The 21,961-nt window shown below is 31.2% G+C and overlaps 2 protein-coding genes across 2 annotated transcripts; one reads left to right on the forward strand and one right to left on the reverse strand.

The window, feature by feature from the left end:
* Positions 1-4,690: 4,690 nt before the first annotated feature.
* LOC131595909 (G-type lectin S-receptor-like serine/threonine-protein kinase At1g34300) lies at positions 4,691-7,460 on the forward strand. The gene has a single exon (XM_058868431.1). The coding sequence runs from the start codon at positions 4,763-4,765 to the stop codon at positions 7,157-7,159; it is 2,397 nt and encodes a 798-aa protein (XP_058724414.1). The 5' UTR covers positions 4,691-4,762; the 3' UTR covers positions 7,160-7,460.
* A 6,492-nt stretch (positions 7,461-13,952) lies between these two features.
* LOC131598311 (protein RGF1 INDUCIBLE TRANSCRIPTION FACTOR 1-like) lies at positions 13,953-15,450 on the reverse strand. Its single transcript, XM_058870927.1, has 6 exons — positions 15,384-15,450; positions 14,929-14,939; positions 14,579-14,839; positions 14,291-14,467; positions 14,080-14,166; positions 13,953-13,970 (listed from the first exon to the last, which is right to left on the reverse strand). Exons 1-6 carry the CDS (start codon positions 15,448-15,450, stop codon positions 13,953-13,955), a joined length of 621 nt encoding a protein of 206 aa, XP_058726910.1.
* Between the last annotated feature and the right edge of the window lie 6,511 nt (positions 15,451-21,961).

The raw sequence follows: 21,961 nt of genomic DNA on the forward strand, positions 1-21,961 counted from the left end.
ATGTTTTGGATATACACTTCTGAATTCACCCCTTATTTTTTTAACAAAAATAGGGGGTTTTCGGATATGCATATCCGAAACATGCCCTAATGTTTTTTTTTTAACATTTCAGATATGCATTTCCAAATTATGCAGAATCAGCAACATAATTTATTTAGGCAGAATCGGTACCATAGAAACATAAAAATAATTAAATCGGTAAAAGTAAACAGCAGCTAAATTTGATTCTAGAGTGTTATCTTTGAATCGGTGTTGTACCACAGTTATGCTCCGACCAAAAGTTGTTTGAATTTCATTATGTTGGTTTTGAAGCATTTGGTTCACCGTGTTACAATCTCTACAACCGACATGAAACCGCCTTCTCAACCGGTAAAGACAAAGGGTGCTTCAAAGAAAATGAAGCCTACATCGAATGACAACTCGACTACACGGTCTCCTTCTTATTGTGAGCATGTTGATAAACTTTTTCCCGACTGACCGACTCCTAAATCTCAAAATATCTAGGTTCTTTCCATGGATATAGCTACGGAAAGTTCTGTGACAGAAAATGGGTGGTCCATATTCACCTAGATTTCTATAAATTTGAATTTCTTATATTGTCTTTCACACAAACACAAAAATGTCTCAATATGATATCAACATCCGTTGGTATGAATGTTGTTTTTATCGCTGCAATATTGATTTTCTAGTTTTCTATTTCTGGATTTATTCCGTAAATATACATACGGACAAATGTTGTAGTTGCACCTACGAAACATTTTGACGCTAAGTAAAAAAATGTGCGTCCGAAAATAAAATACGCCTCCAAAAAATTAAAAGCACATATGGTGCCTAATAACCCAAGAGATGAACCCAAGAGATGGAATAAGAGTTTTAAAAAAAAAAAAAAAGTATAGAAAAACATATTTTTGTTAGCCAGTAATAAAGAAATTAAAATGCAAGTGGTTGTAGAAAATGAACAAGGTTCAATAATAGTGCTAAAAATATTGTAAGATGGAAAAAAAAAAAATACAATGATAATGGCAAGTTAAGAGTCATCGTTCCAATGTCAACTCAGTTAAAGCCGCCATAGACTAAAATAGGCCAAAAATTCCTTGAAAATTCTTTATGACTATGATATCTTTTAAAGTTACAAAAGACTCTGTATGATGACTAAAGAAGATTGTCTTTCTTTTTGAAAAACACGGATATATTTTAAAATAAAATAAAAAACACTAAGAGGCCCTAGGATTATTAATGATAATTTAATTTTTAGAATGATTGATTTGTTAAAAAACGTCAAAATAGAATTTAATCATTATTAAAACTCGAAAAAATTCTAGTTATGCTAACCTTTGTTTTCAAAAATATATGTTAATTATATTTTGAATTTTTTAATAAAAATTAAGAAATATAATATACAATTTTGAAATGTATTTATTTATTTATAAATAGTAACAACTTCTTTAAAATATAAATATATATTGTAACTACACATTAAATACTAAACTAAAACGGATTACATTAATTTAATTCAATTAGCACAAAACTATCCCACTCACTCAAATACAAATTCTTTGTTAATAAATGTCATAAGTGCATATGTTAACATAAAAGAATAAAAATAAATATAGTTAAATAGTTTTAATTTGTGAAGACACATAAAGAAATTATAATTGATACGTGTTAAGGTGCTTTAAATTGTATGGTCTAGTTTTTATTAGGTGTGTACAAAATCTATTGCGATTTTTTTTAATTATTTTATAAAGAGAATTCACAAGGGCTACCAATTTCTGATCATATAAAGAGGTTGGGATTAAAATCAAAACCCTCAAATATTACGAAAAACGAAAGTGAGACAATTCAAAGAAATTTCTAACCTAATCAATCTTTTTTAATAGGTCGGGAAACCCTTGTTCCAACCATTTTCTTTTAAATAAGGGAATTTGTTTATGCACTCTATTATCTTTTCTCAAGTTCTTTTGGAGATATATTTTCGAACGGATCATTTTTATATAAGTTAAATTCGGAGCTACATTTGCGAAGGCATGTTTCGGAGATGTTTATCTAAAAATGGCATCATCCTAAAAAAACAAACAAAAACCATGACGGTATGACCAAATTGATAACCAAACCATAACCAACATCAACATGACATTAAATTCAAACACTCAACATTACATAGATAGTCATTAAAATAAATTCAACATTACATATTATTATAAACATGACGTTGCAACATAATGATTATATCCTCGACAGATCTTTGAGTCCTCGCATCCACTTCAATCGGACTCTTTGATTCATAATGGTAAAAAACACTCCACATAACATTTAAATCTTCATCCATCTTCAATTCAAAGTTAGGGAAATGTATATTTCCTTTGTTGTCAAACGAGGGTGATCGATACTCGAGCTTGACAACTCTGCGATTTTTGAAAAGCGCAAGAGAGTATTCAGTTTGGATATCAGATCTGTGAGGGGTGTTTCCTCGGTGACTCTAAATGGAAGTGGCGGCTTCTCGCCATTGAAATACATAAATGCAAGGTGGAGATATGCATTTATTCTCTGGTTTTTGTGTGTTGTGTAGAAAAAATGGGTTGAGAGACACCCTATTTATATAAATATTGGGTCACGTTGCACCTTAGAAACCTTATCATGTCATCAGGTTACTTTTCAAATATTTATCTCCGGTTAAACCTAAACTTTTTGTACAAAGGGTGATTTCGAAGATGAATATCCGAAAAGGTCATTGATTTTTTTTAAATATGTGAGGTTTATTCGGATATGTATATCCGAAAACACACCAGAACCAGAAGCAAACTAAAAACTTAGTATACAAGCACATACAATGTAAATCATAAAATTTTTAATCAAGGATTACACCAATAAGATTACACTATAAAATGTTATATATTACTTATGTATTAAATGTATCAAGATTACATCATTGACGATAATACATTCAAAAAGTGTATCGATTACAATCTAAAATGAATCAAAATATCCATCCTTGCATAAATCTACAATTGGTTCCGCCTTCAACTTTTTCTGATTTGATTCTCTTTCAAACTTGCTCAATTTGGTGAACTCTTCCATTCTCTCCAAAAATTGATCTTACCAAGTTTCTGCCTATTTTGTTGAATGTGTCGTCCACTCCAACGTTGTACATGGTATAAGACACCCCGGTTTCAAATAAACAACAACAAAATTTAGCGATTTTGAAAGCCACCATATAAACATGATCCGTCTGAAAGGGTTTTTAGGTGGACCACTCCGAAATGGAAAAAATGTCTTCGAGAACTCATCTTGTTAGATCGATACACACCCTATCATATGCACTTTCTATAAGATGGTCCATATCAGGAAAGCGCATCCATTTTGAAAATGGCGCGGGACTGCTAACATAAGGAGTAAGTGCATCTTAGATTGAATCAAAATGTTTTTTCCGTATAATTTTGTGTAGAATTCCCTATTCATCGCCAACTCTTTTAAAACGGCTTGGAGGACAAGACAATTGTTATCCTCTCCTTTACTGAGGAAGCCGAATACGGCCCGAGAACTGCAATTACCATCATCCTTAACATTCTCAAAGTATGATGGAGACCAGTTTGTTGAATTGTCATCTTGAGGCCGTTTTACCTTTTTAGGGGCACCTTTGATATAAACCGGTTCCAAAGAAGATTTCAAATATGTGGTTTCTGGATGGGCAATTTTCCTCAACTACTTTTTGATGTGCAATTTCATGGTGTCATCTGCCTTAAAAAATCTATCTTGAATTATTTCCCACTCGGTCTGAATAGTTATACTTCCTTAGGTTAAGTATTTTATCCTGTGGTTTCCTTTGATGTGCACCTTTTAAGTTGAGTATTCATCATTAGGAATATTAAAAATTAATTTAATACTTAAAAAATGGAGAGAGAAAAAAAATAAAATTCAACGTGGCAGTCCAGTTTCGGTTTAAAAGTAGTGAAAATAAAAGTTTAAAAAAAATATTAACAAAATGATTAATATGGTAGGTTAAATTTTATTAGGAATTAAATCGAGTTTTTTTTTTTTTTTTGTGAATGACTAATTTAAATTGTATATTTTTGTGAGGGACCAAAATAAGTCTTCACTTTTATTTTTTATTTAAATTTTAATCAAATTATTTTAAACTTTTTAAAAAGAAATACTTTTTCTCATTAATTTTTTTGATTCAACACACTTAAAGCTTAAATTAAGTGCAGATTTGAACCTATTTGAACTTAATGAAGGGAATTAAACCTTATCTTCAACTTGACTTGTGTATATCTAATGTATACATAGAAGTCAAATGTTAGCCGAGACATTATTGAAAATAGAAACAACTCTCAAGTGACTTCATTGGTACGTAGCATATCCTCCACCCCAAATTCAACAAACTTTGTTCAACAATCTCACGAAACTTTCCTCCATTATTTTCTAAAAAAAATATTACATAAAATCAATCATCAGTTGCTCTAATAGTGATTGACGCTAAATTTAACAAATAGAATAAAAATTTTATTCCTCATAACTGCAATCGAACTGAATATCCATACCAAATTAGACGGTTTAGTGAGCAAGATATATTAAAATTGCAAATGGTTATAAGTATAAAAGAAAACCAAGTCAATTTCTACAACGTGTAGTGTAAAACAAAGAATGACCAAACCAAAATCCAAGTCAACTCAAACATAGCCGCCACTAATGTCTTCTAAAACCGACAACTATTTCTAAATCTAACCAAAAACACAAACACAAACATTTTCATTTCTCAAACATGCCTCTCTCAATCTCCACTTTCTTCTTCTTGTTCTTCCTCTTCAATCTCCAACCCTCAACCTCCCAACAACAACTCAAATCCTTCAACACCTCACTCTCACCATGGCTCCCCTCCCAAAACCGAACCCTCACCTCACCAAACTCCAACTTCACAGCCGGTTTCTTCCCCATCCCAAACTCACAAAACCTCTTCACCTTCTCAATATGGTTCTCCAAAATCCCTCATTCCTCAGACCCCATCATCTGGAGCATCTCCACAAAACTCAACTCATCTTCCTCTCTCATCATAACCTCAAAAGGTGAACTCTTGCTCAACAATCTTCCCTTTATTCATAACTCTTCCAATTCTAATTCCACACAACTTGTTCTTTATGATAGTGGAAACTTAGTTTTTGGAAGTTGGACTAGCTTTTCAAATCCAACTAACACTATATTACCAAACCAAAACATCACTGGAATTGAAATTGTGTCAAGTAATAACAAGTTCAAGTTTATTAATTCTCAGAATTTGATTCTCAATGATGATTCTTCATCATCAAATTCATCTCAATACTATAGTACACCTAGTGCTTTGTTGTTTATGGATGATGCTGGAAAAATGAGTATGCAAAGTAGCTCTTTTCTTACTTCTGATTATGGTGATTCTAGGTTAAGAAAACTTGTTCTTAATGATGATGGAAATTTGAGAATTTATAGCTTTTATCCTGAACAGAAAAACACATGGGTTATTGTTTGGTTAGCAATTTGGGAAATGTGTAAAATCAAAGGGAAGTGTGGACCTAATTCAATTTGTATGCCTAGAGAAGATTTCTACAATTCTACCTTTTGTGTTTGTCCTTCTGGTTTTGAGCCTGTTGAAGGTGGGAGTGAAGTTGGTTGTAAGAGGAAAATTCCACTTACAAGTAACACTCATTTTGTTAGGCTTGATTATGTTAACTATACGAGTAGCGGTTCGATGAATCAAATCTATGCTTTAAACTATACAATTTGTGAAGCAAGTTGTATAAGAAACTCGAGTTGTCTTGGATTTGGATTCAAGTATGATGGATCGGGCTATTGTGTTTCGTTACACGGTAAACAGCTTCAATATGGTATGTGGTCGCCCGGGACTGAACTCGCTTTGTTTTTGAAAGTTGATCAGAAGGAATCTGAAGGTTCGAATTTCATTGGTATGACGGAGGTGATGCAGACGACTTGTCCTGTGAGGATAAGTTTGCCTTTACCGCCGAAGGATTCGAACACTACGACGAGGAATATTGTGATTATATGCACACTTTTTGCGGCGGAACTTATTGCTGGTGTGGCTTTCTTTTGGTCTTTCCTTAAGAGGTATATTAAGTATAGGGACATGGCTACCACTTTAGGGCTTGAGCTTTTACCTGCGGGTGGTCCGAAGCGGTTTACCTACTCGGAGATCAAAGCCGCGACTAATGATTTCTCGAATCTCATTGGGAAAGGTGGGTTTGGAGATGTCTACAAAGGTGAGTTGCCGGATCATCGTGTTGTCGCGGTGAAGTGTTTGAAGAATGTTACCGGTGGTGACGCTGAGTTTTGGGCGGAAGTTACTATCATTGCAAGGATGCATCACTTGAACTTGGTTCGATTGTGGGGCTTCTGCGCCGAGAAAGGTCAAAGGATACTTGTTTATGAATACATCCCAGGTGGATCGTTGGATAAGTATCTCTTTAGAGTCAAATCTCGTAAGGGTAGTGGTGAATCAGAATCTGAACAAAGTCATGATAATAGTTCAACTCCGAGTACCTTAGAAAAACCTGTTTTGGATTGGAACATGAGGTATAGAATTGCTCTTGGTATGGCTCGGGCTATCGCGTATCTACACGAGGAGTGTTTGGAATGGGTTTTGCATTGTGATATTAAGCCAGAGAACATTCTCTTAGGCGATGATTGTTGTCCTAAGATATCGGATTTCGGATTGGCGAAACTAAGGAAAAAAGAAGACATGGTGACTATGTCAAGAAGGCGAGGAACTCCTGGTTATATGGCACCGGAATGGATAACAGCGGATCCAATAACTTCAAAAGCCGATGTTTATAGTTTCGGTATGGTGCTGTTGGAGCTTGTGAGCGGAGTGAGAAACTTCGAGATTCAAGGATCTGTGTTGAGGAGTGATGAATGGTATTTTCCGGGATGGGCTTTCGATAAGATGTTTAAGGAAATGAGAGTTGAAGAAATTCTTGATAGTCAAATTGCTCATGCTTATGATAGTAAATCGCATTTTCAGTTGGTTAATCGAATGGTGAAGACTGCAATGTGGTGTTTGCAGGATAGGCCTGAGGCAAGGCCAACAATGGGGAAGGTAGCTAAGATGATAGAAGGGACTGTGGAGATCATGGAACCTAAGAAGCCAACTGTTTTCTTCCTCGGAGAAGAGTAGAGTGATTATTTCGTCATGTTATATATGCAAAAGGCCAGTGTAGCGTTGACACTTCAGATCGACAACATGTTTGGTGTCTGAAACGTGTCAATGTCTAACACCAATACGACAGTGACACGTGAGTATCATGTCTGATATTTGTGTTTGTGTGAGTGATTCGTATTGTAAGTCTTGTTTTTCCTCTGTTGTCTCTCCACCAATAAATTTAGTGATAAAATGTACATGTTTTAGTTACCTTGAATTTTCTTTTCCATTGTAATATGTTTTATTCAATTATAATTTATATTTACTATTGTTGCAAGTGAATAATGATTGTGACACCTGAGTTCTTGTGCAGCTAGGTATCCAAGTTTTATTAATTTTCTTTACCAATACGAAGTATTAGAATATTCTGTTTGAATTAAACATGGTGTATCCAAGCTGTGTATAGTGAATTGGAATAATTTTTCTGCTTCAAAATAAACATGAATAAATTTAGACAAAACTGTGTTTTTCGCAGTCAAGATGAATAAATTCGGAGGTGAATGTGGAAAAATAAGATCCCTTAAGAAGATATTTATTAAGCAAATTGTTGTTTCCTCGTATTGGATTAACCCTCATGTTTAGGTTACCTAATTTTAGGTACTATCTTAACTCATAACTTAAATGTGTACAAAAGTAATACTGTTTACTATGATGATTGCTAAATGGTCACATGTTGGGATAATCTTCATGTGTGTTTATGTGTGTAGTTCTTAGTAACGTGAAATAGTTTTTTAAATTGTGTTGATTTTCTAAATACACTATCATTAGAGGTGTATATGATGTTAGAATTTAATAATGACATTAGACAAACCTCATCAGAGAATGAAATATAACTTTCAGAACTATAGTCAAAAAGAATGTTTTAGGATCTTGGGCAAGAATGTACCCGCTCTATAGAAGTGTTTTTTTATTATTCCTTAATGAAGTGTTTTTTATTGATGAATATGGACAAGTCCATACACCCTCAAGATTAAGAACATTATGGGTTGTTTTGAGTGGATTAGGGGTGATACCTATATATATTTTGACGTCCAAGTTATTGACTATTAGATGTGAGAGGTATAAAATTTAAGAAATTTATGTATATCTTGATTGATTTTTGGAGACCTATAATCGTTGGTCTAATAATCATCGTCAAGACAGACAAATGTCAGAAATATAATTTGTTATGTCACTTATCGTGCTCCAATCATTTTTTCTGAATCAAGTGCTTTCATAAGACAGATTCATACTTATTTACAAGATCCTAAACATTATTTTGAACGACAGTTGTGAAAGTGATATTTCATCCTTTGATGACATTAGTCTAACTTCATTTTTCATAATGTATGAGGCTTACTATTTTGACCCTGTTTTTTACTTATCCTGTCGCCTACACCGTATATGTAACAAGTTAATAACAAAGTAACATGATTTGCGCATAAATTAATATAAGGTAAATTATAAAGAATTAAAATGAATAGATTTTAGGTATATTGATACGGTAAGATAAATTATAAAAAAATTAAAATGAGTAGATTTTAAGTATATCAATACCATGTAGGTGTTATAGTTAGGGGTGTGCAAAATATCCGGTTTTGATGTCCAAATCCATAACCAAACTTAAACCACTTTTAAATATCCGGATATAATTGAATGGTTATTAACCGGTTTAGTTATTAATGGTTTGATTATCCATTCATATAATCCGGATATAGTTAAATGGTTATTAACCGGTTAAATTATTTTGGATTCGGTTATAATCCGGTTATTATCCAAATTCAAATATTTTAATTCTCAAAATATTAATTTCTTTTTGAAAAAAAATATTTTCGGAAAAAATAATTTTCAAAACTGATTTTTTTTTAAAAACCGGCTATATAATCATAATCAAATTTATAACCGGTTTTATAACCAGTTTTGATTAAAATGTGGTTATGGTTATAAATCCAAACCATTTAAATGGTTTTAAAATGATTATGGTTTGGTTTTTGAAAATAACCAACCATGCACACCCCTAGTTATAGTTAGTGTCAAAATATATTTCCTCAAACAAATTATTGGTAAAGATTAGTAAAAAAACAGAATTGAATCAAATCATATTAAAAAGTTATTTGAATTAAGTCAAACGAAGTCGTTTGAATTTACTCAGGACCAAAATAAATAAAAACGATACTATTTGTTAAAGAACTCAACTAATGTTATGAATAATAGTAAATAGATGTGGATGTTCATTTTCCCCAATCTTTCTATATTCTTTAACTCCTATAAATTAAGTTCCTAACCTTTGTGTATTCCTTGAGTTAATGGTTGTTATTAGTCATGTACTATAAATATGGATCATGTTGCAATGTTAAGGTAACTTGAAAGAAGATGATAATACAATATTACTTTTTCTCTTCTCTTTCTCTCATTTATCTCTCTTTCATCTCTATATTGTTTTAATTAATTTCATAACACGTTATCAGCGTGATACTCTACAACGCAGGTGATGATATAGTCAGGTTCTACGTTATTTTTCTAATCTTAATATATTTGAACCAATATAATATAATTCATGTTTCTGTTACTATTTTTTCCTTCATATAAATATGTTTATTTTTTTATATATTTTGTAGATAAATTGATTTACCTTGTACAATAATATTAGATTTCTTTGATCATTCTTGTTAAATTCCGGAAGAATTTAACATTAAGGCATTTTTATATGTTTGCCCGGAATTGAATTTTAACACATAAAAGTGTTAATTTAATTTCAAGCATCCCTGAAGGATTGCACAAAGAATAATTTTTCTCGACCGTTGTTTATGGAAATAGTTTGTGATGTGATTTTTGTAGAACTAAAGATTAATATTAAACTATCTCCAAATTATTGCTCAAAGATTGAGTTTAATCGATTATTGTGTTTATCAATAATTGATGAATTCCAGAAGAATTCAACGTTCAATCACCTTTAAAATGCCGCATCTATAATATTATTGAATCCCAGAAGGATTTCATAAATTTTTGTTGTTTATTGTATCGATCTAAAAATTCATAATTTGTAATATGTTCATTAAAATATTGTCATTCCAGAAAAATGACACAAATGATTTTAACGCATCCCAGAAGGATGGTTATATATATTTTTTAGATTATTGTTTATAACAAATTATTTATATAGTTCCTGAAGAACTTATCGAGCATCCCTGAAGAATAGAAAAATAAATTATTTTTATAGTTCTTGAAGAACTTATCCATCCCTGAAGGATAGTAAATCAAATTAATTATATGACGATATAATTTTAATATAATATTGTATGATTAAATATGTTTAATTTTATAATGGGTAATTGTTTGATAATTATATGATCATATGTTCATATGAATGTATTTGATTAAAGTGTTTAATAATGAAATACTATTATATTGGTTTTGACTTATATTGGAGGTATCGAATATCTTTGTATTACACAACACAATTTGGACAGAAAATGTGTGATAGAAAAGCTATCGTCTTTTTCCTCGGGCTTGTACTACACTTATATTAGTACAATTGAAGCACATGTCATTGTAAACCAGTAGTTTATAAATTAGACTTAAATGTGTCGTTGGTAAAACCGATTAGGTCATCTCGGATATAATATGATGCGAATAATTTGTATTGAAGAACCAGAAGCTTCTTCAATCCAGTCAATATTTGTGTGTTTCTAAAGGAAAATAAAAATTTGAGAAATTGCGTTTTTATGACATTAATTGTTGCATCGACTAAACTATCATGCATATGTCTCTACTCACAACCAGAAGTTTGTGAAATTATTTTCTCAACTAATTAGACTAAGATCTTGTTTTCTGGATTTTTTAGAAATTCCTGTATAAGTATCACATATATTATTAAAATTGATATTGAATATCATGTAATATATGTTCATAAAAAGAAAATGGACCCGAAGATCCCTTCTTTAGACATCTAAAGTTAATTATATGGTTGATACTTATGAGATCATCAATTCTAAATTATATATTTGAAACACCCAAAGTATGATATCAAGATATTTATTCGCATTAAGCCAACAAGATACTATATCTTAGTCCTCCCTAATTTATTCTAATACTTATCATATTTGTGAACATTTAAATGTGTTGTGTATATTCCAATCGCTCCAATATAATACATTAAGATGAGTCGTGAAAGAATATTGGAAAAATATAATGAATCTCAATTTTGAGGATATAATTTGAGAAAATAATCAAATACTTGATTGCAGCCCAGTAGGTTGATCCTCGTACAAATTAATATGAACCAAAAGTTCAAAATATTATTCATTTGCAAGGTTTGTGAAATAAATTATCAACTGATAATACTCCACTCAAAGTGGATTCTCCTATTGGTTAATGTAATATTGCAAATGAGTCGTTGTTGCGCCTGAAGCGTGGTATGAAAAGTCGATTCTAATGTTAAAAGTCCTCAACTAAGAAAAGAAACTAAAGATGACCCAAGTGAGGATATGAAAATGCTAAGAGTACTTTGACCTAATTTAATTTTCAGTTCCAGAAGAACAAATCAAGTACTTGAAATATGAAATAAAGAGATCTCGATAAATTATGTCATGGATGAAATGGAATGGAACTGAAATTGAGATAACCAAATAAAGTCAATATTGACAATGTCTTTGCATACAATATAACGCTAAAAGTGATCAATGATAACAAGGATCGTGAGTAAAAGTCTATTAAAGATTGTAGACTAAGTGAAAATTGGCCAAAATAAATCTATTCAATTGAAGAAGAATTAAATCTCACTTTACAAGTGACTCACTTTTGGACCTGTAGTCCGACCACCTCAAGGTGTGAAACTAATTGGATATAAATGAGTTTTTGTGAAAAAGAAAAATAAGAATGATATAAAGTTTGATTTATTGCTCAATGATTTTCACAAAGACCTAATATTGATTTTGATAAAACATATTCACCTGTAGTGGATTCAATCGATTTTTGATAATTAATTAGCCTTGTAACACATGAAGGGCTTAATTTGAACATGATGGATGTAATGACATCTTATTTATTTGGTTCACTGAATAGTGACATTTACATGAAACTCCCTGAAGGGTTCAATATACTTGAGGCATGTAATTGTGGATTTCGAGAAAACTACTACATCAAATTGAACAAGTCTCTCTATGGGCTGAAAGAATCTGGATGCATGTGGTATAATCGCCTCAGTGAATATTTATTAAATGATGAATATACAAATAACTCAATTTGTACTTGTATTTTCATAAAATGATGTGGAAAAGAATTTGAAATAATAGTTATTTATGTGGATGACATAAATATTATTGGAACTCTTGAAGAGCTTCCAAAAGCTATAAATTGTTTAAATAAAGAGTTTGAGATGAAGGATCTAGAAAAGACAAAATATGTCTAGGTTTGCAAATTGAGCATTTGGACAAAAGAATATTTGTACATCAAGAAGGTTATATAGAAAAGTGTTGAAATGATTCTATATGGACAAATGTCACATGTTGCCTACTCCAATATGGTTGTTAGATCATTAGACGTGGAGAAAGATCTTTTTAGGCCTCGAGAAAAGGATGAAAATTGCTTGGTCCTGAAGTACCATATCTCAGTGCAATTGGAGTACTAATGCACCTTGCTAATTATACACATCATGATATATCATTTGCGGTCAATCTATAAGTAAGATAGAATTATTCACCTACACGAAGATATTGGAAAGAAGTCAAACATATACTTCGTTATCTTAGAGATGTTGGTTACTTGTGAGATTCTCACAATAGTAGATCAGAAACAGGCTATTTGTTTACATGTAATGGTACAACCATTTCATGGAGATCTATGAAACAACTCATGGCAACAACTTCATCAAATCCTGCATAACTATTAGCACTACATGAAGTCACTTCGAAGAAGACATTTTAAGTAACGACTACAAAGAATATCGTCACACATATAAATGTTTGCATGAGGGGGAGAAATACATATGTTTTGCACTCTTTTTCTCTTCACCATGGTTTTGTCCCACTAGGTTTTCTTGGTAAGGTTTTTAACGAGGCAATTCACATTCAAAGGATATTGTACTCTTTTAGATGTGGATGTTCATTTTCACCAATCTTTCTATATTCCTTAACTCCTATAAATTAAGTTCCTAACCTTTGTGTATTCCTTGAGTTAATGGTTGTTATTGGTTGCAATGTTAAGGTAACTTGAAAGAAAATGATAATACAATATTACTTTTTCTCTTCTCTTTCTCTCATTCATCTCTCTTTCATTTCTATATTGTTTTAGTTAATTTCATAACAACTAAAATATTTTTTTCATTATTTAAATAAAAAAATTAAATTTATTTTTACCATGTTTTATTTTGATTTTCGATTTAAGTTGGTTCAATTTCAATTCTAAAACAGTTTGTGTAGCATAATTCAGTTTACTAATCAAGCAGTTCAATAATTTTAATTACACTTTCCTTTGATTTGGTAGTTCGGTTTGGTTCTGTCTAACTCGGTAAAAGTGTATATATATGTGAAGGTTATTTGTCACAAAATTTTGACAATACGTGTGCTTGAGCATGAACAAGGTTTCGGCCTCAAAGGGCAACATGGAGTTACTTGTGTGCTACCTATAGTTCTCGACAATGAAATAGTTAATATTCTCAAAAAATAAAAATAAAAACTCTCTGCATACAAGCTAATGGACCATAAACTCCCAACTAATGTATTGAAACAATTACTTAGCCTATGTTATAAACTATCCATATATCTCATTGGAAATTTTCAATTAATCTTTTTCACCAAAACCTATAACCCTAAAAAATAGAATTGAAAGAGAACAAAATCTCAACATTTTCAAAAATAAACAAAACTATCAATAGATCTCATTGGAGTGCCTTTCCTTGAACGTTTTCTGAAACTCACTCTTTCAACATATTCATATTGTTCAGCCATAGAGATAGATGACTCAGCCTCTGGACTTTTCTTCACTTCAACCTCGTCAATTGAAATCTAACAATAAAAATGATTCAAATCACAAAATAAATGTCACATTGAATTAAATAATGGATTCTTTGTAGCGGAAATTATAGCGCAGTCGATTGTAGACCATTAGATCAAGAGAAAGATAACTTACCTTACATCTAACCGAACAAAATCGACTTCTCTTATCTAGTAAATATTTCCCACATTCTTCACAAATTCCACCAGCTATATTTTTAGGTGTTGATGCTTTTGTTTCTTTGGATTTTGTTGCTTGTTTTTGTTTCTTTGATTTAAGGTGCACAATCTTAAAATTATTTGACATATAAGTCTGCAAAATCATATTACATTCTAAGAAAAAAAATTAGGTTAAAATTTAACACTGCAGCGCGTTTATAATTGTACTTATATATTCATCAACGGTGAAAACAAAAAATAGAACCTGAATATTTGAGCAATCAAAAACCTTGACTAGGTCAGAAAATTTGACAACATCTTGATAGCAATATTTATAAATTTGAAGCTTTTGATGAAGAGAATGAGATTCTTTGCCATGTTTACATAAACTCATTCCACAATCTACACAAAATGTGTTCTTCTCATTCAACTTTTCTGTGTGGTTTTTGCAAATTCCAAAATTATCTATTAAAAGTGCATCAACCCAATCTCTTTTCCTTTTATTTGGTAAATTACACTTCTCCATCTGCAAAATATTCATGAAAGAAAATTAAAAAACTATACAAAAACTCATATAAAGATAGACAAAAATTTCTATGTGCTAACAAATGTTACCTTTTCCTTTGCTATGTCAAGAATCAAGATGGTAATACAAATATAATTATATAATAAAGTATGATTGAAATGTAATTATATAATTCTCAGAAACTGAATAGAGTAAGAAAGTGCAAGAAATTAAGAATGGAAACAAAATATTTGAAAATTCAGAGGATTGTGAGTGTGATTATAGTTTATGGGATATTTTTGTAAGAATTTTTTTTTTTTTCAATTTTTGTTTCATTAGAAAGTTTACGTGGGGCCAAAGGTGGGACAGTTACGTGGGGCCCAAGCTGAGACAGTTACTAAGACGCGTCATCTCACGCGATCAGTTCTTGCATATTTCTTCTCTTAATCTTATTTTAATTAATCATTAATTTTTTAACACTAATTAATCATGAAATTGATAACACTAATTAATCATGAAATTGATACAATGAAATAGTATTCAAAAACGATATCTTAGTAATTACTAGTAACTTTGGATTTTTTAGGAGTGTTCATATTTTGATTTGAATCAGTTTTGAGGTAAAACCTCATTTGATTAAAAGATAATTTATTTGAGGTTTAATTTAATTTTGGATGATTGATAAAAAAAATCGATACGATCTAATTAATTTTTATGCAGTTTAATTTGAATTAATTTTTAAATATTCAAATTATAAATTATATTTTTTATTAAAATTATATAAATATTATTAAATAATAGATTTGATTTAATATATAACGTATAATATATAAATAATTAATATTATAAAATAAAAATGATTGATTATAGTTGACACAAATGACATAGTAAAAAATAAATTGATAAAATTAAACTGAAAAGAGGGTGGTGTAAAAAAGTGATGACGAAAAGGGGACGCGGGCGGCCGAAAGCTACGGTGTCACCGTCTCCGGTGAATCAAACGTCTCTGGTGGCTCAACCGGCGGCACCTGATACGCATCTAGAGGAAGATGAATCGGAATTGGGGAAATCTCCTAATGTGATTGTTTTTCCAGAGAACGCTACGCTGAAGCCACCACCGACTATTTCAGAAGAATGCAAACTATGGGTGGATGTACTGAAAGATAACAGTAACCCTGCAAACGGCCTTGTGACGAGCTATGTGGCTCTGGTGCACTATGAAGATGGCGTGGAAGTTGAAATTGAAGATGATGACATGATTTCTGAACTCCAGTTCTGGGAAAATGCTCTTGTCTTGTATATTTAAGGAGAGGATATGAGCATGAACATGGTGAAGAATTTCATGGTTAGGGTTTGGAATTTTGTCCAACTTCCACAAATGTACTATCATGATGATGGATACTTCATCCTTCGGTTCAAGAGTCATGAGGATAAGGATGCGTTATTGATGAAAAGTCCATATAAGTTTCGTAATGTGCCTGTGATTATCAAGGAATGGAGGCCTGACTTCAGTCTAAAGCATGACATGATGCATACTTTGCCGATTTGGATAAAGCTATCACAACATCCTTTTCAATTATGGGGGCAAAGAGTCTAAGCAAAATTGGGAGTGCCATTGGTGTGTCGTTAGTGACGGATGAATGCATAGCTCAGAAGCTAAGGGTCTCGTATGCTCGTATCCTTATGGAAGTTGACATCACACGCAAGCTGCTCGATGAAATTACTATTAAAGATAAAGAAGGTAGAAAGGTGAAGCAAATGATTGAGTATGAACGGAAACCAAAGTTTTGTGATAAATGCCAAGTTGTGGGTAATATATGTGGTGAAGCCCCTAAGAAGAAAATGTGGAAACCAAAGATTCAACCGGATCCTAAGCCCACTCCACCTGTGGTAACCACACCCAAGGAGGTGCCAAAGCCAAATGGAGAAAGCAATGAGCCTTTTACTATATATCGCTGCCATTTTGGATAAAACTGTGATGAAATAATATATGGCAGCCATAATACAATTTTACATAAAAAGGTTTCACGTAAGAAAGATTGTACTATTTACATGATTTTACACGATTTCACCGATTTTAGAAAGATTTAAATCACGTAAAATCATTCCAGAATACAATTTTACATAAAAAGGTTTTTACCTGCGATTTAACACGAAATGCTGACCTAGAAACGTGAAATCTATAGAGTTTGGGTTTTAAATTGAGATTTTAACAACCTTGATAAGAAACACTAACATGCACATAAGGTATTAGCAAGATTGATTTATTCTCTGGCGTATAGCTCAAAGAATGAAGATAACAGTATAACTTTAAGAATGGAGAAAATGCATATGATTTGAAAAGAGGTTGTATAAGTGATAGAAACTATAGTCCCACATCGGTTGTAATAGAAACATAATTGTATATAAACCAATAAAGCAAATGGAGATATGTGAATTAAAAATACTGTAAGGGTAAGTGGGCTCCTATTGAAACTTAAATGGTTTAGGCCCAAACTTAATATTTTGATCATTTAAAAAATAAATTCTAAAAAATATTAATAAATGAAAAAATATTATTAATTAAAAATATATGAAAAAAATAAATAATAAATAATAAATAAAAAAATTAAACATATATTTAAAAAATATGACGTGGAGTGTCATGTTGGCAAATAAATAGAATATTTTTAGGAATTTGGCAATCAGGGGACTATTTGACGAAATCTAAATATTACGAGAGGGAAATTACAAAAAAAAAAAATTTACCAGGGGCTAAAATCAAATCTCACTGATATTACAAGGGAGCTTGTATATTTAACCCTTTTTTAAAACCCTATTGAAATAGCACCAGCTCTATCTTCCTAGTTTTCACAATATATATATATATATATATATATATATATATATATATATATATATATATGTATATATATATATATATATGTATATATATATATATATATATATATGTATATATATATATATATATGTATATATATATATATGTATATATATATATATATATGTATATATATATCTATATATATATATATATATGTATATATATATATATATATATGTATATATATATATATATATATATATATATATATATATATATATATATATATATATATATATATATATATATATATATATATATATATATATATATATATATATATATATGTATATATACTATGAGAATGTGAAAATGAATCTGAACCATTAGATTTTAAAATAAATTGTGGAGATTATGTGTCATTTTTTTTCTCTCTCCTCCATTATTAAAATAAATGATGAAGGAGAGAAAAAAATGACACATAATCTCCACAATTTATTTTAAAATTTAATGGTTCAAATTCATTCTCACATTCTCATATAACTTACCCATTCTCACTAGATATACCTTCTATATAAGGACATATCTAGTGAGAATGTGTAAGTTATAAGAGAATGTGAGAATGAATAAGAACCATCATGTTTAAAAAGTAAATGTTGAGATTAAAGTGTGGTTTTCACTAAATCATGTGTCATTAAGAGGAAAGAGAAATTATTAATCAAATTTTAAAAATATCTTTTAATCTCAACCATTAAATATAAATCCAATGGTTGTTATTTAATTCTCACGTTCTCATATAGGAGGAGAGATCAAATTACACCCGAAGAATTACATCACGAGTTACACTCGCTCGTAACATCATTTCGAATAAATATTTTTTGAAATCAACCGTTATATTAACACATAATATCATATAGATCATACCTATAAAGTTTGAGATTAATTTATAATAATTTACTATGTCATTGAATTACATCAAAATTAACGTTATATGAAAGTTCATTTTAATGTTAATCTTTGGATATCTTGATGGTATTGTAAATCCTTATAGATTAATCTCATACTTTATAGGTATGATCTATATGATATTATATTTCAATCCAACAGTTGATTTTAAAAAACATTTATTCGAAATGAAGTTACGAACGAGTGTAACTCATGGTATAGCTCTTCGGGTGTAATTTGATCCCTCGTGTGTGTGTGTGTGTGTGTGTGTGTGTGTATATATATATATATATATATATATATATATATATATATATATATATATATATATATATATATATATATATATATATATATATATATATATATATATATATGAAAAAATCACATTAATTTTTTTAAAACCTATTAAAATAGAACCAGCTCTATTTCAAATGAGACATTTGTAAAATTGTCATTAAGGTTATTTTTATTATTAGATTTTTTAAAATTATTAAATATTTCTTTTTTTTTTAATAGTAATTTCTTATTAAATTGCACTTGACAAAAGTTACATGTATGTATGGTATTTCATCATGAGCAGGACTTATATGTGGCAGTAAAAGGCCTTGTCTGGCGATGTTTATAGTGTTTACACTGGTAAAAGATATTAACTCACATGAGGTGATGGCCTATGTATTATGTGTTATACTGGTTAAGTTATAATTTGTCCTCTACCTTTAAAGGTTCAGATACTTATAGAGGCTCTTAGGCCTAGGATTTAGAAAATCTTAAAACGCAGTAAGCGCTCCCTCTTGACTAGAGGAGACTATAAACAACCTATTTTTTAATAAGTCTTAGTATGACTCAATCTACATGACTAGTGAGGGATAATTGTATTGTACACGTGTCTATCATGAAGGTGAGCCCCATACTACGCAAAGCCAATGCCCAAGCGATGCCTTACTATGCGAGGACCATTGTGTCACCCTTATTTGAGTCTCTCACAAATATAACACTACACGGTCCCTCAAGCACGAGGGCTTGTAAAAGGTGAAGTATTCTAAGGCTTTTTCAGGTTTTCCCATGGTCTGGGGCAAGTCTTTTTCGAGTGGAAGGCGAGTCACTTAGCTTAGGAAAAGTCCCTTAACTGGAGGTGAGTCCCGCAATTAAAGGTGAGTCCCTAAACTGAAGGCATCTCTTTTAATGGAAGGCGAGTCTCTCAGCCAAAGAGGCGAGTATCTATCTCTTTCCATATATTTCCTAGATAGCCAAGCATTAGGGGGAGACATCAAGTTTCTTCTGATTGACCTTCTTGGCGTCAAAACGTCAGTCAAATGAGAAAGCTTGAATGCTTAGTGGAAAAAGAGCTTGGGTAACATTTAATGCAACTCATGATGGCTTTCTTTGGAAAACCAAATCTAGCCTCTTTTTCTTACATGCTTCTTTCATGTGTAAGAACTTTTTCACTCCTCGCGGCAATTATCCCATTGAAAAATATTTTTATTAGATATGAATATGGAAAATATTGTATATTTGGTGTTGAGAGTACTACTCACCAAAACTAATACAAAATAAAAATTAAAAGAACAAATGTTGAAAATAACTAAAATAAATGTAAAACTAAAATAAAATAGAACTAAAGAAAAGAGAAAATAAAATCCAGAGAGAGATGCTTAAATCACATTTGGTTTGGATTATTGTTGTGGAGAAAAGGTCTAAATTAACCCTTTCACCCCACTCAAACTCATCAGCCATTAATTTTTCTTCAGGGACAAGCATTTCTTTTTGCCTTTCAAAATAGTTATGCATGTATGACTGTCTTATTAAACCCCACGACCTTCAAGGTGGATAGCTTGAATAAGAGATTTTCCCTTAGACTCTATTTGTCGGGGACGCGTTCTACTTCAAAAGAGAGGAAACACAAGGATAAATTCAGTATTTTTTGTAGATATTTTATCAGTTGCAGCTCTTTGGCCTAATATTGTCCCGAGATCTGATTGGCGATTAACTAGGAGTCACTTTTGACCTTCAGTCTCGTAGCTCTCATTTCTAAAGCGAGGATCATACCGATGGCGAAAGCCTCATATTCTCCCTGATTGTTGTTGGTGTTAAACTCGAACTTTAACGCCTATCGAATAACTATATCACCAGGTCCTCCGAGAACTATTCCTGCACCACTTCTTTTTACGTTGGAGGCGCCGTCCACGACCAACGCCCAATCTGAACGGGATCCTCATTTATAGGCAAGTCGGGTTCAATTACGAAGTCGAGTAGGGCTTGAGATTTGATGCTTCCCCTCGGGATATACAGAATATTGAGTTAGGACTATTTAATACTTTATTTAAATATAGTTTAATTTTTGTGTTAAGTTTGATGAATTAAAAATTGTTGTAAACAATTTCAAGTTATCTTGTGTTATATTGGATAATGTGTAATTTGTTTTAAACAATTTAAATTTGCGTATTATGTTGGAAAATTTGTATTTTATTTTGAATAATTTGAATTAAGTCAATATGTTGTTTTAGATTTTAGTTGTTAACTTAGGTGGATTATTTAGAAATTCTAATTTTGAATTTGAAATAATAATTACTATAACATAGTGACTTGCAAAATAAAAAGACTATTTGATTTTTTTATTATTACATAATTATTTTTAGAAAATGAGCCTGTTTAGGGCCGAGAAGCTCACAACCGAGACAAGATTGACGTTTGGTATTAAAATTGGAGCCCATATTCAATCTAGGCTTTTTAGACCCGGTCCTAAAATTCCCGAGGCCTTCCAGGGCCGGCTCGAAGTGTGTAACCATGTACCTTTTACCACGATTGGTAGTATGAACCGCAGTGAAAATTATTTTAATAAATAAAAAATAATGGCGCCTAAATAAGAGTTATTACTTCGGTTGATTATATGGCCGAGGTAATACGATGCTACAAAATGTATATTTTGTAGTAACACATTCATTTCTTAGGGCTCAACCACATGTTATAAATCCAAAACTCTTTAAATACGACATATGAATAAGTGGTACGAGTTTCCTATTTGTATGATTTATCATCATGCCTTCCATGTAAACTTCAAACATATCTCTTATTTGGCCTTTGAAGATTTTACTCATCATTTGTTGATACATTTCCTTGATGTTCTTAAGCCTATCTATGTTGGATAATGGTATGCATCCTTGAGACACTCTTTGTTGAGATTTGAGTAATCTACACATATCTTCCTTTTGTTATTTAATTTCTTAACAAGTACTATATTCGATAGCCAAGTGGTATACCTTGCTTCAATCACAAAATCGGCCTTCAAGAGGTAGACCCCCGGTGATAACCAGACTGACACCTAGGTGGCCTTATTTCATTGACTTGCCTCTCGTGGAAGTGTGTTGATATAA

This window comes from Vicia villosa, linkage group LG4 (assembly GCF_029867415.1).
Source record: "Vicia villosa cultivar HV-30 ecotype Madison, WI linkage group LG4, Vvil1.0, whole genome shotgun sequence".
Classification (NCBI taxonomy): Eukaryota; Viridiplantae; Streptophyta; class Magnoliopsida; order Fabales; family Fabaceae; genus Vicia; species Vicia villosa.

What these genes read in the sequence shown, in the direction of transcription:
- LOC131595909 (XM_058868431.1), top strand. Translation starts at nt 4,763, where the DNA reads ATGCCTCTCTCAATCTCCACTTTCTTCTTCTTGTTCTTCCTCTTCAAT.
- LOC131598311 (XM_058870927.1), bottom strand. Translation starts at nt 15,450, where the DNA reads ATGAGGTTTTACCTCAAAACTGATTCAAATCAAAATATGAACACTCCT. An exon ending in TTGATTGCTCAAATATTCAG is followed by an intron (nt 14,468 to 14,578) that starts GTTCTATTTTTT and finishes ATGATTTTGCAG; the next exon opens with ACTTATATGTCAAATAATTT. An exon ending in TTTGTTCGGTTAGATGTAAG is followed by an intron (nt 14,167 to 14,290) that starts GTAAGTTATCTT and finishes TTTTATTGTTAG; the next exon opens with ATTTCAATTGACGAGGTTGA.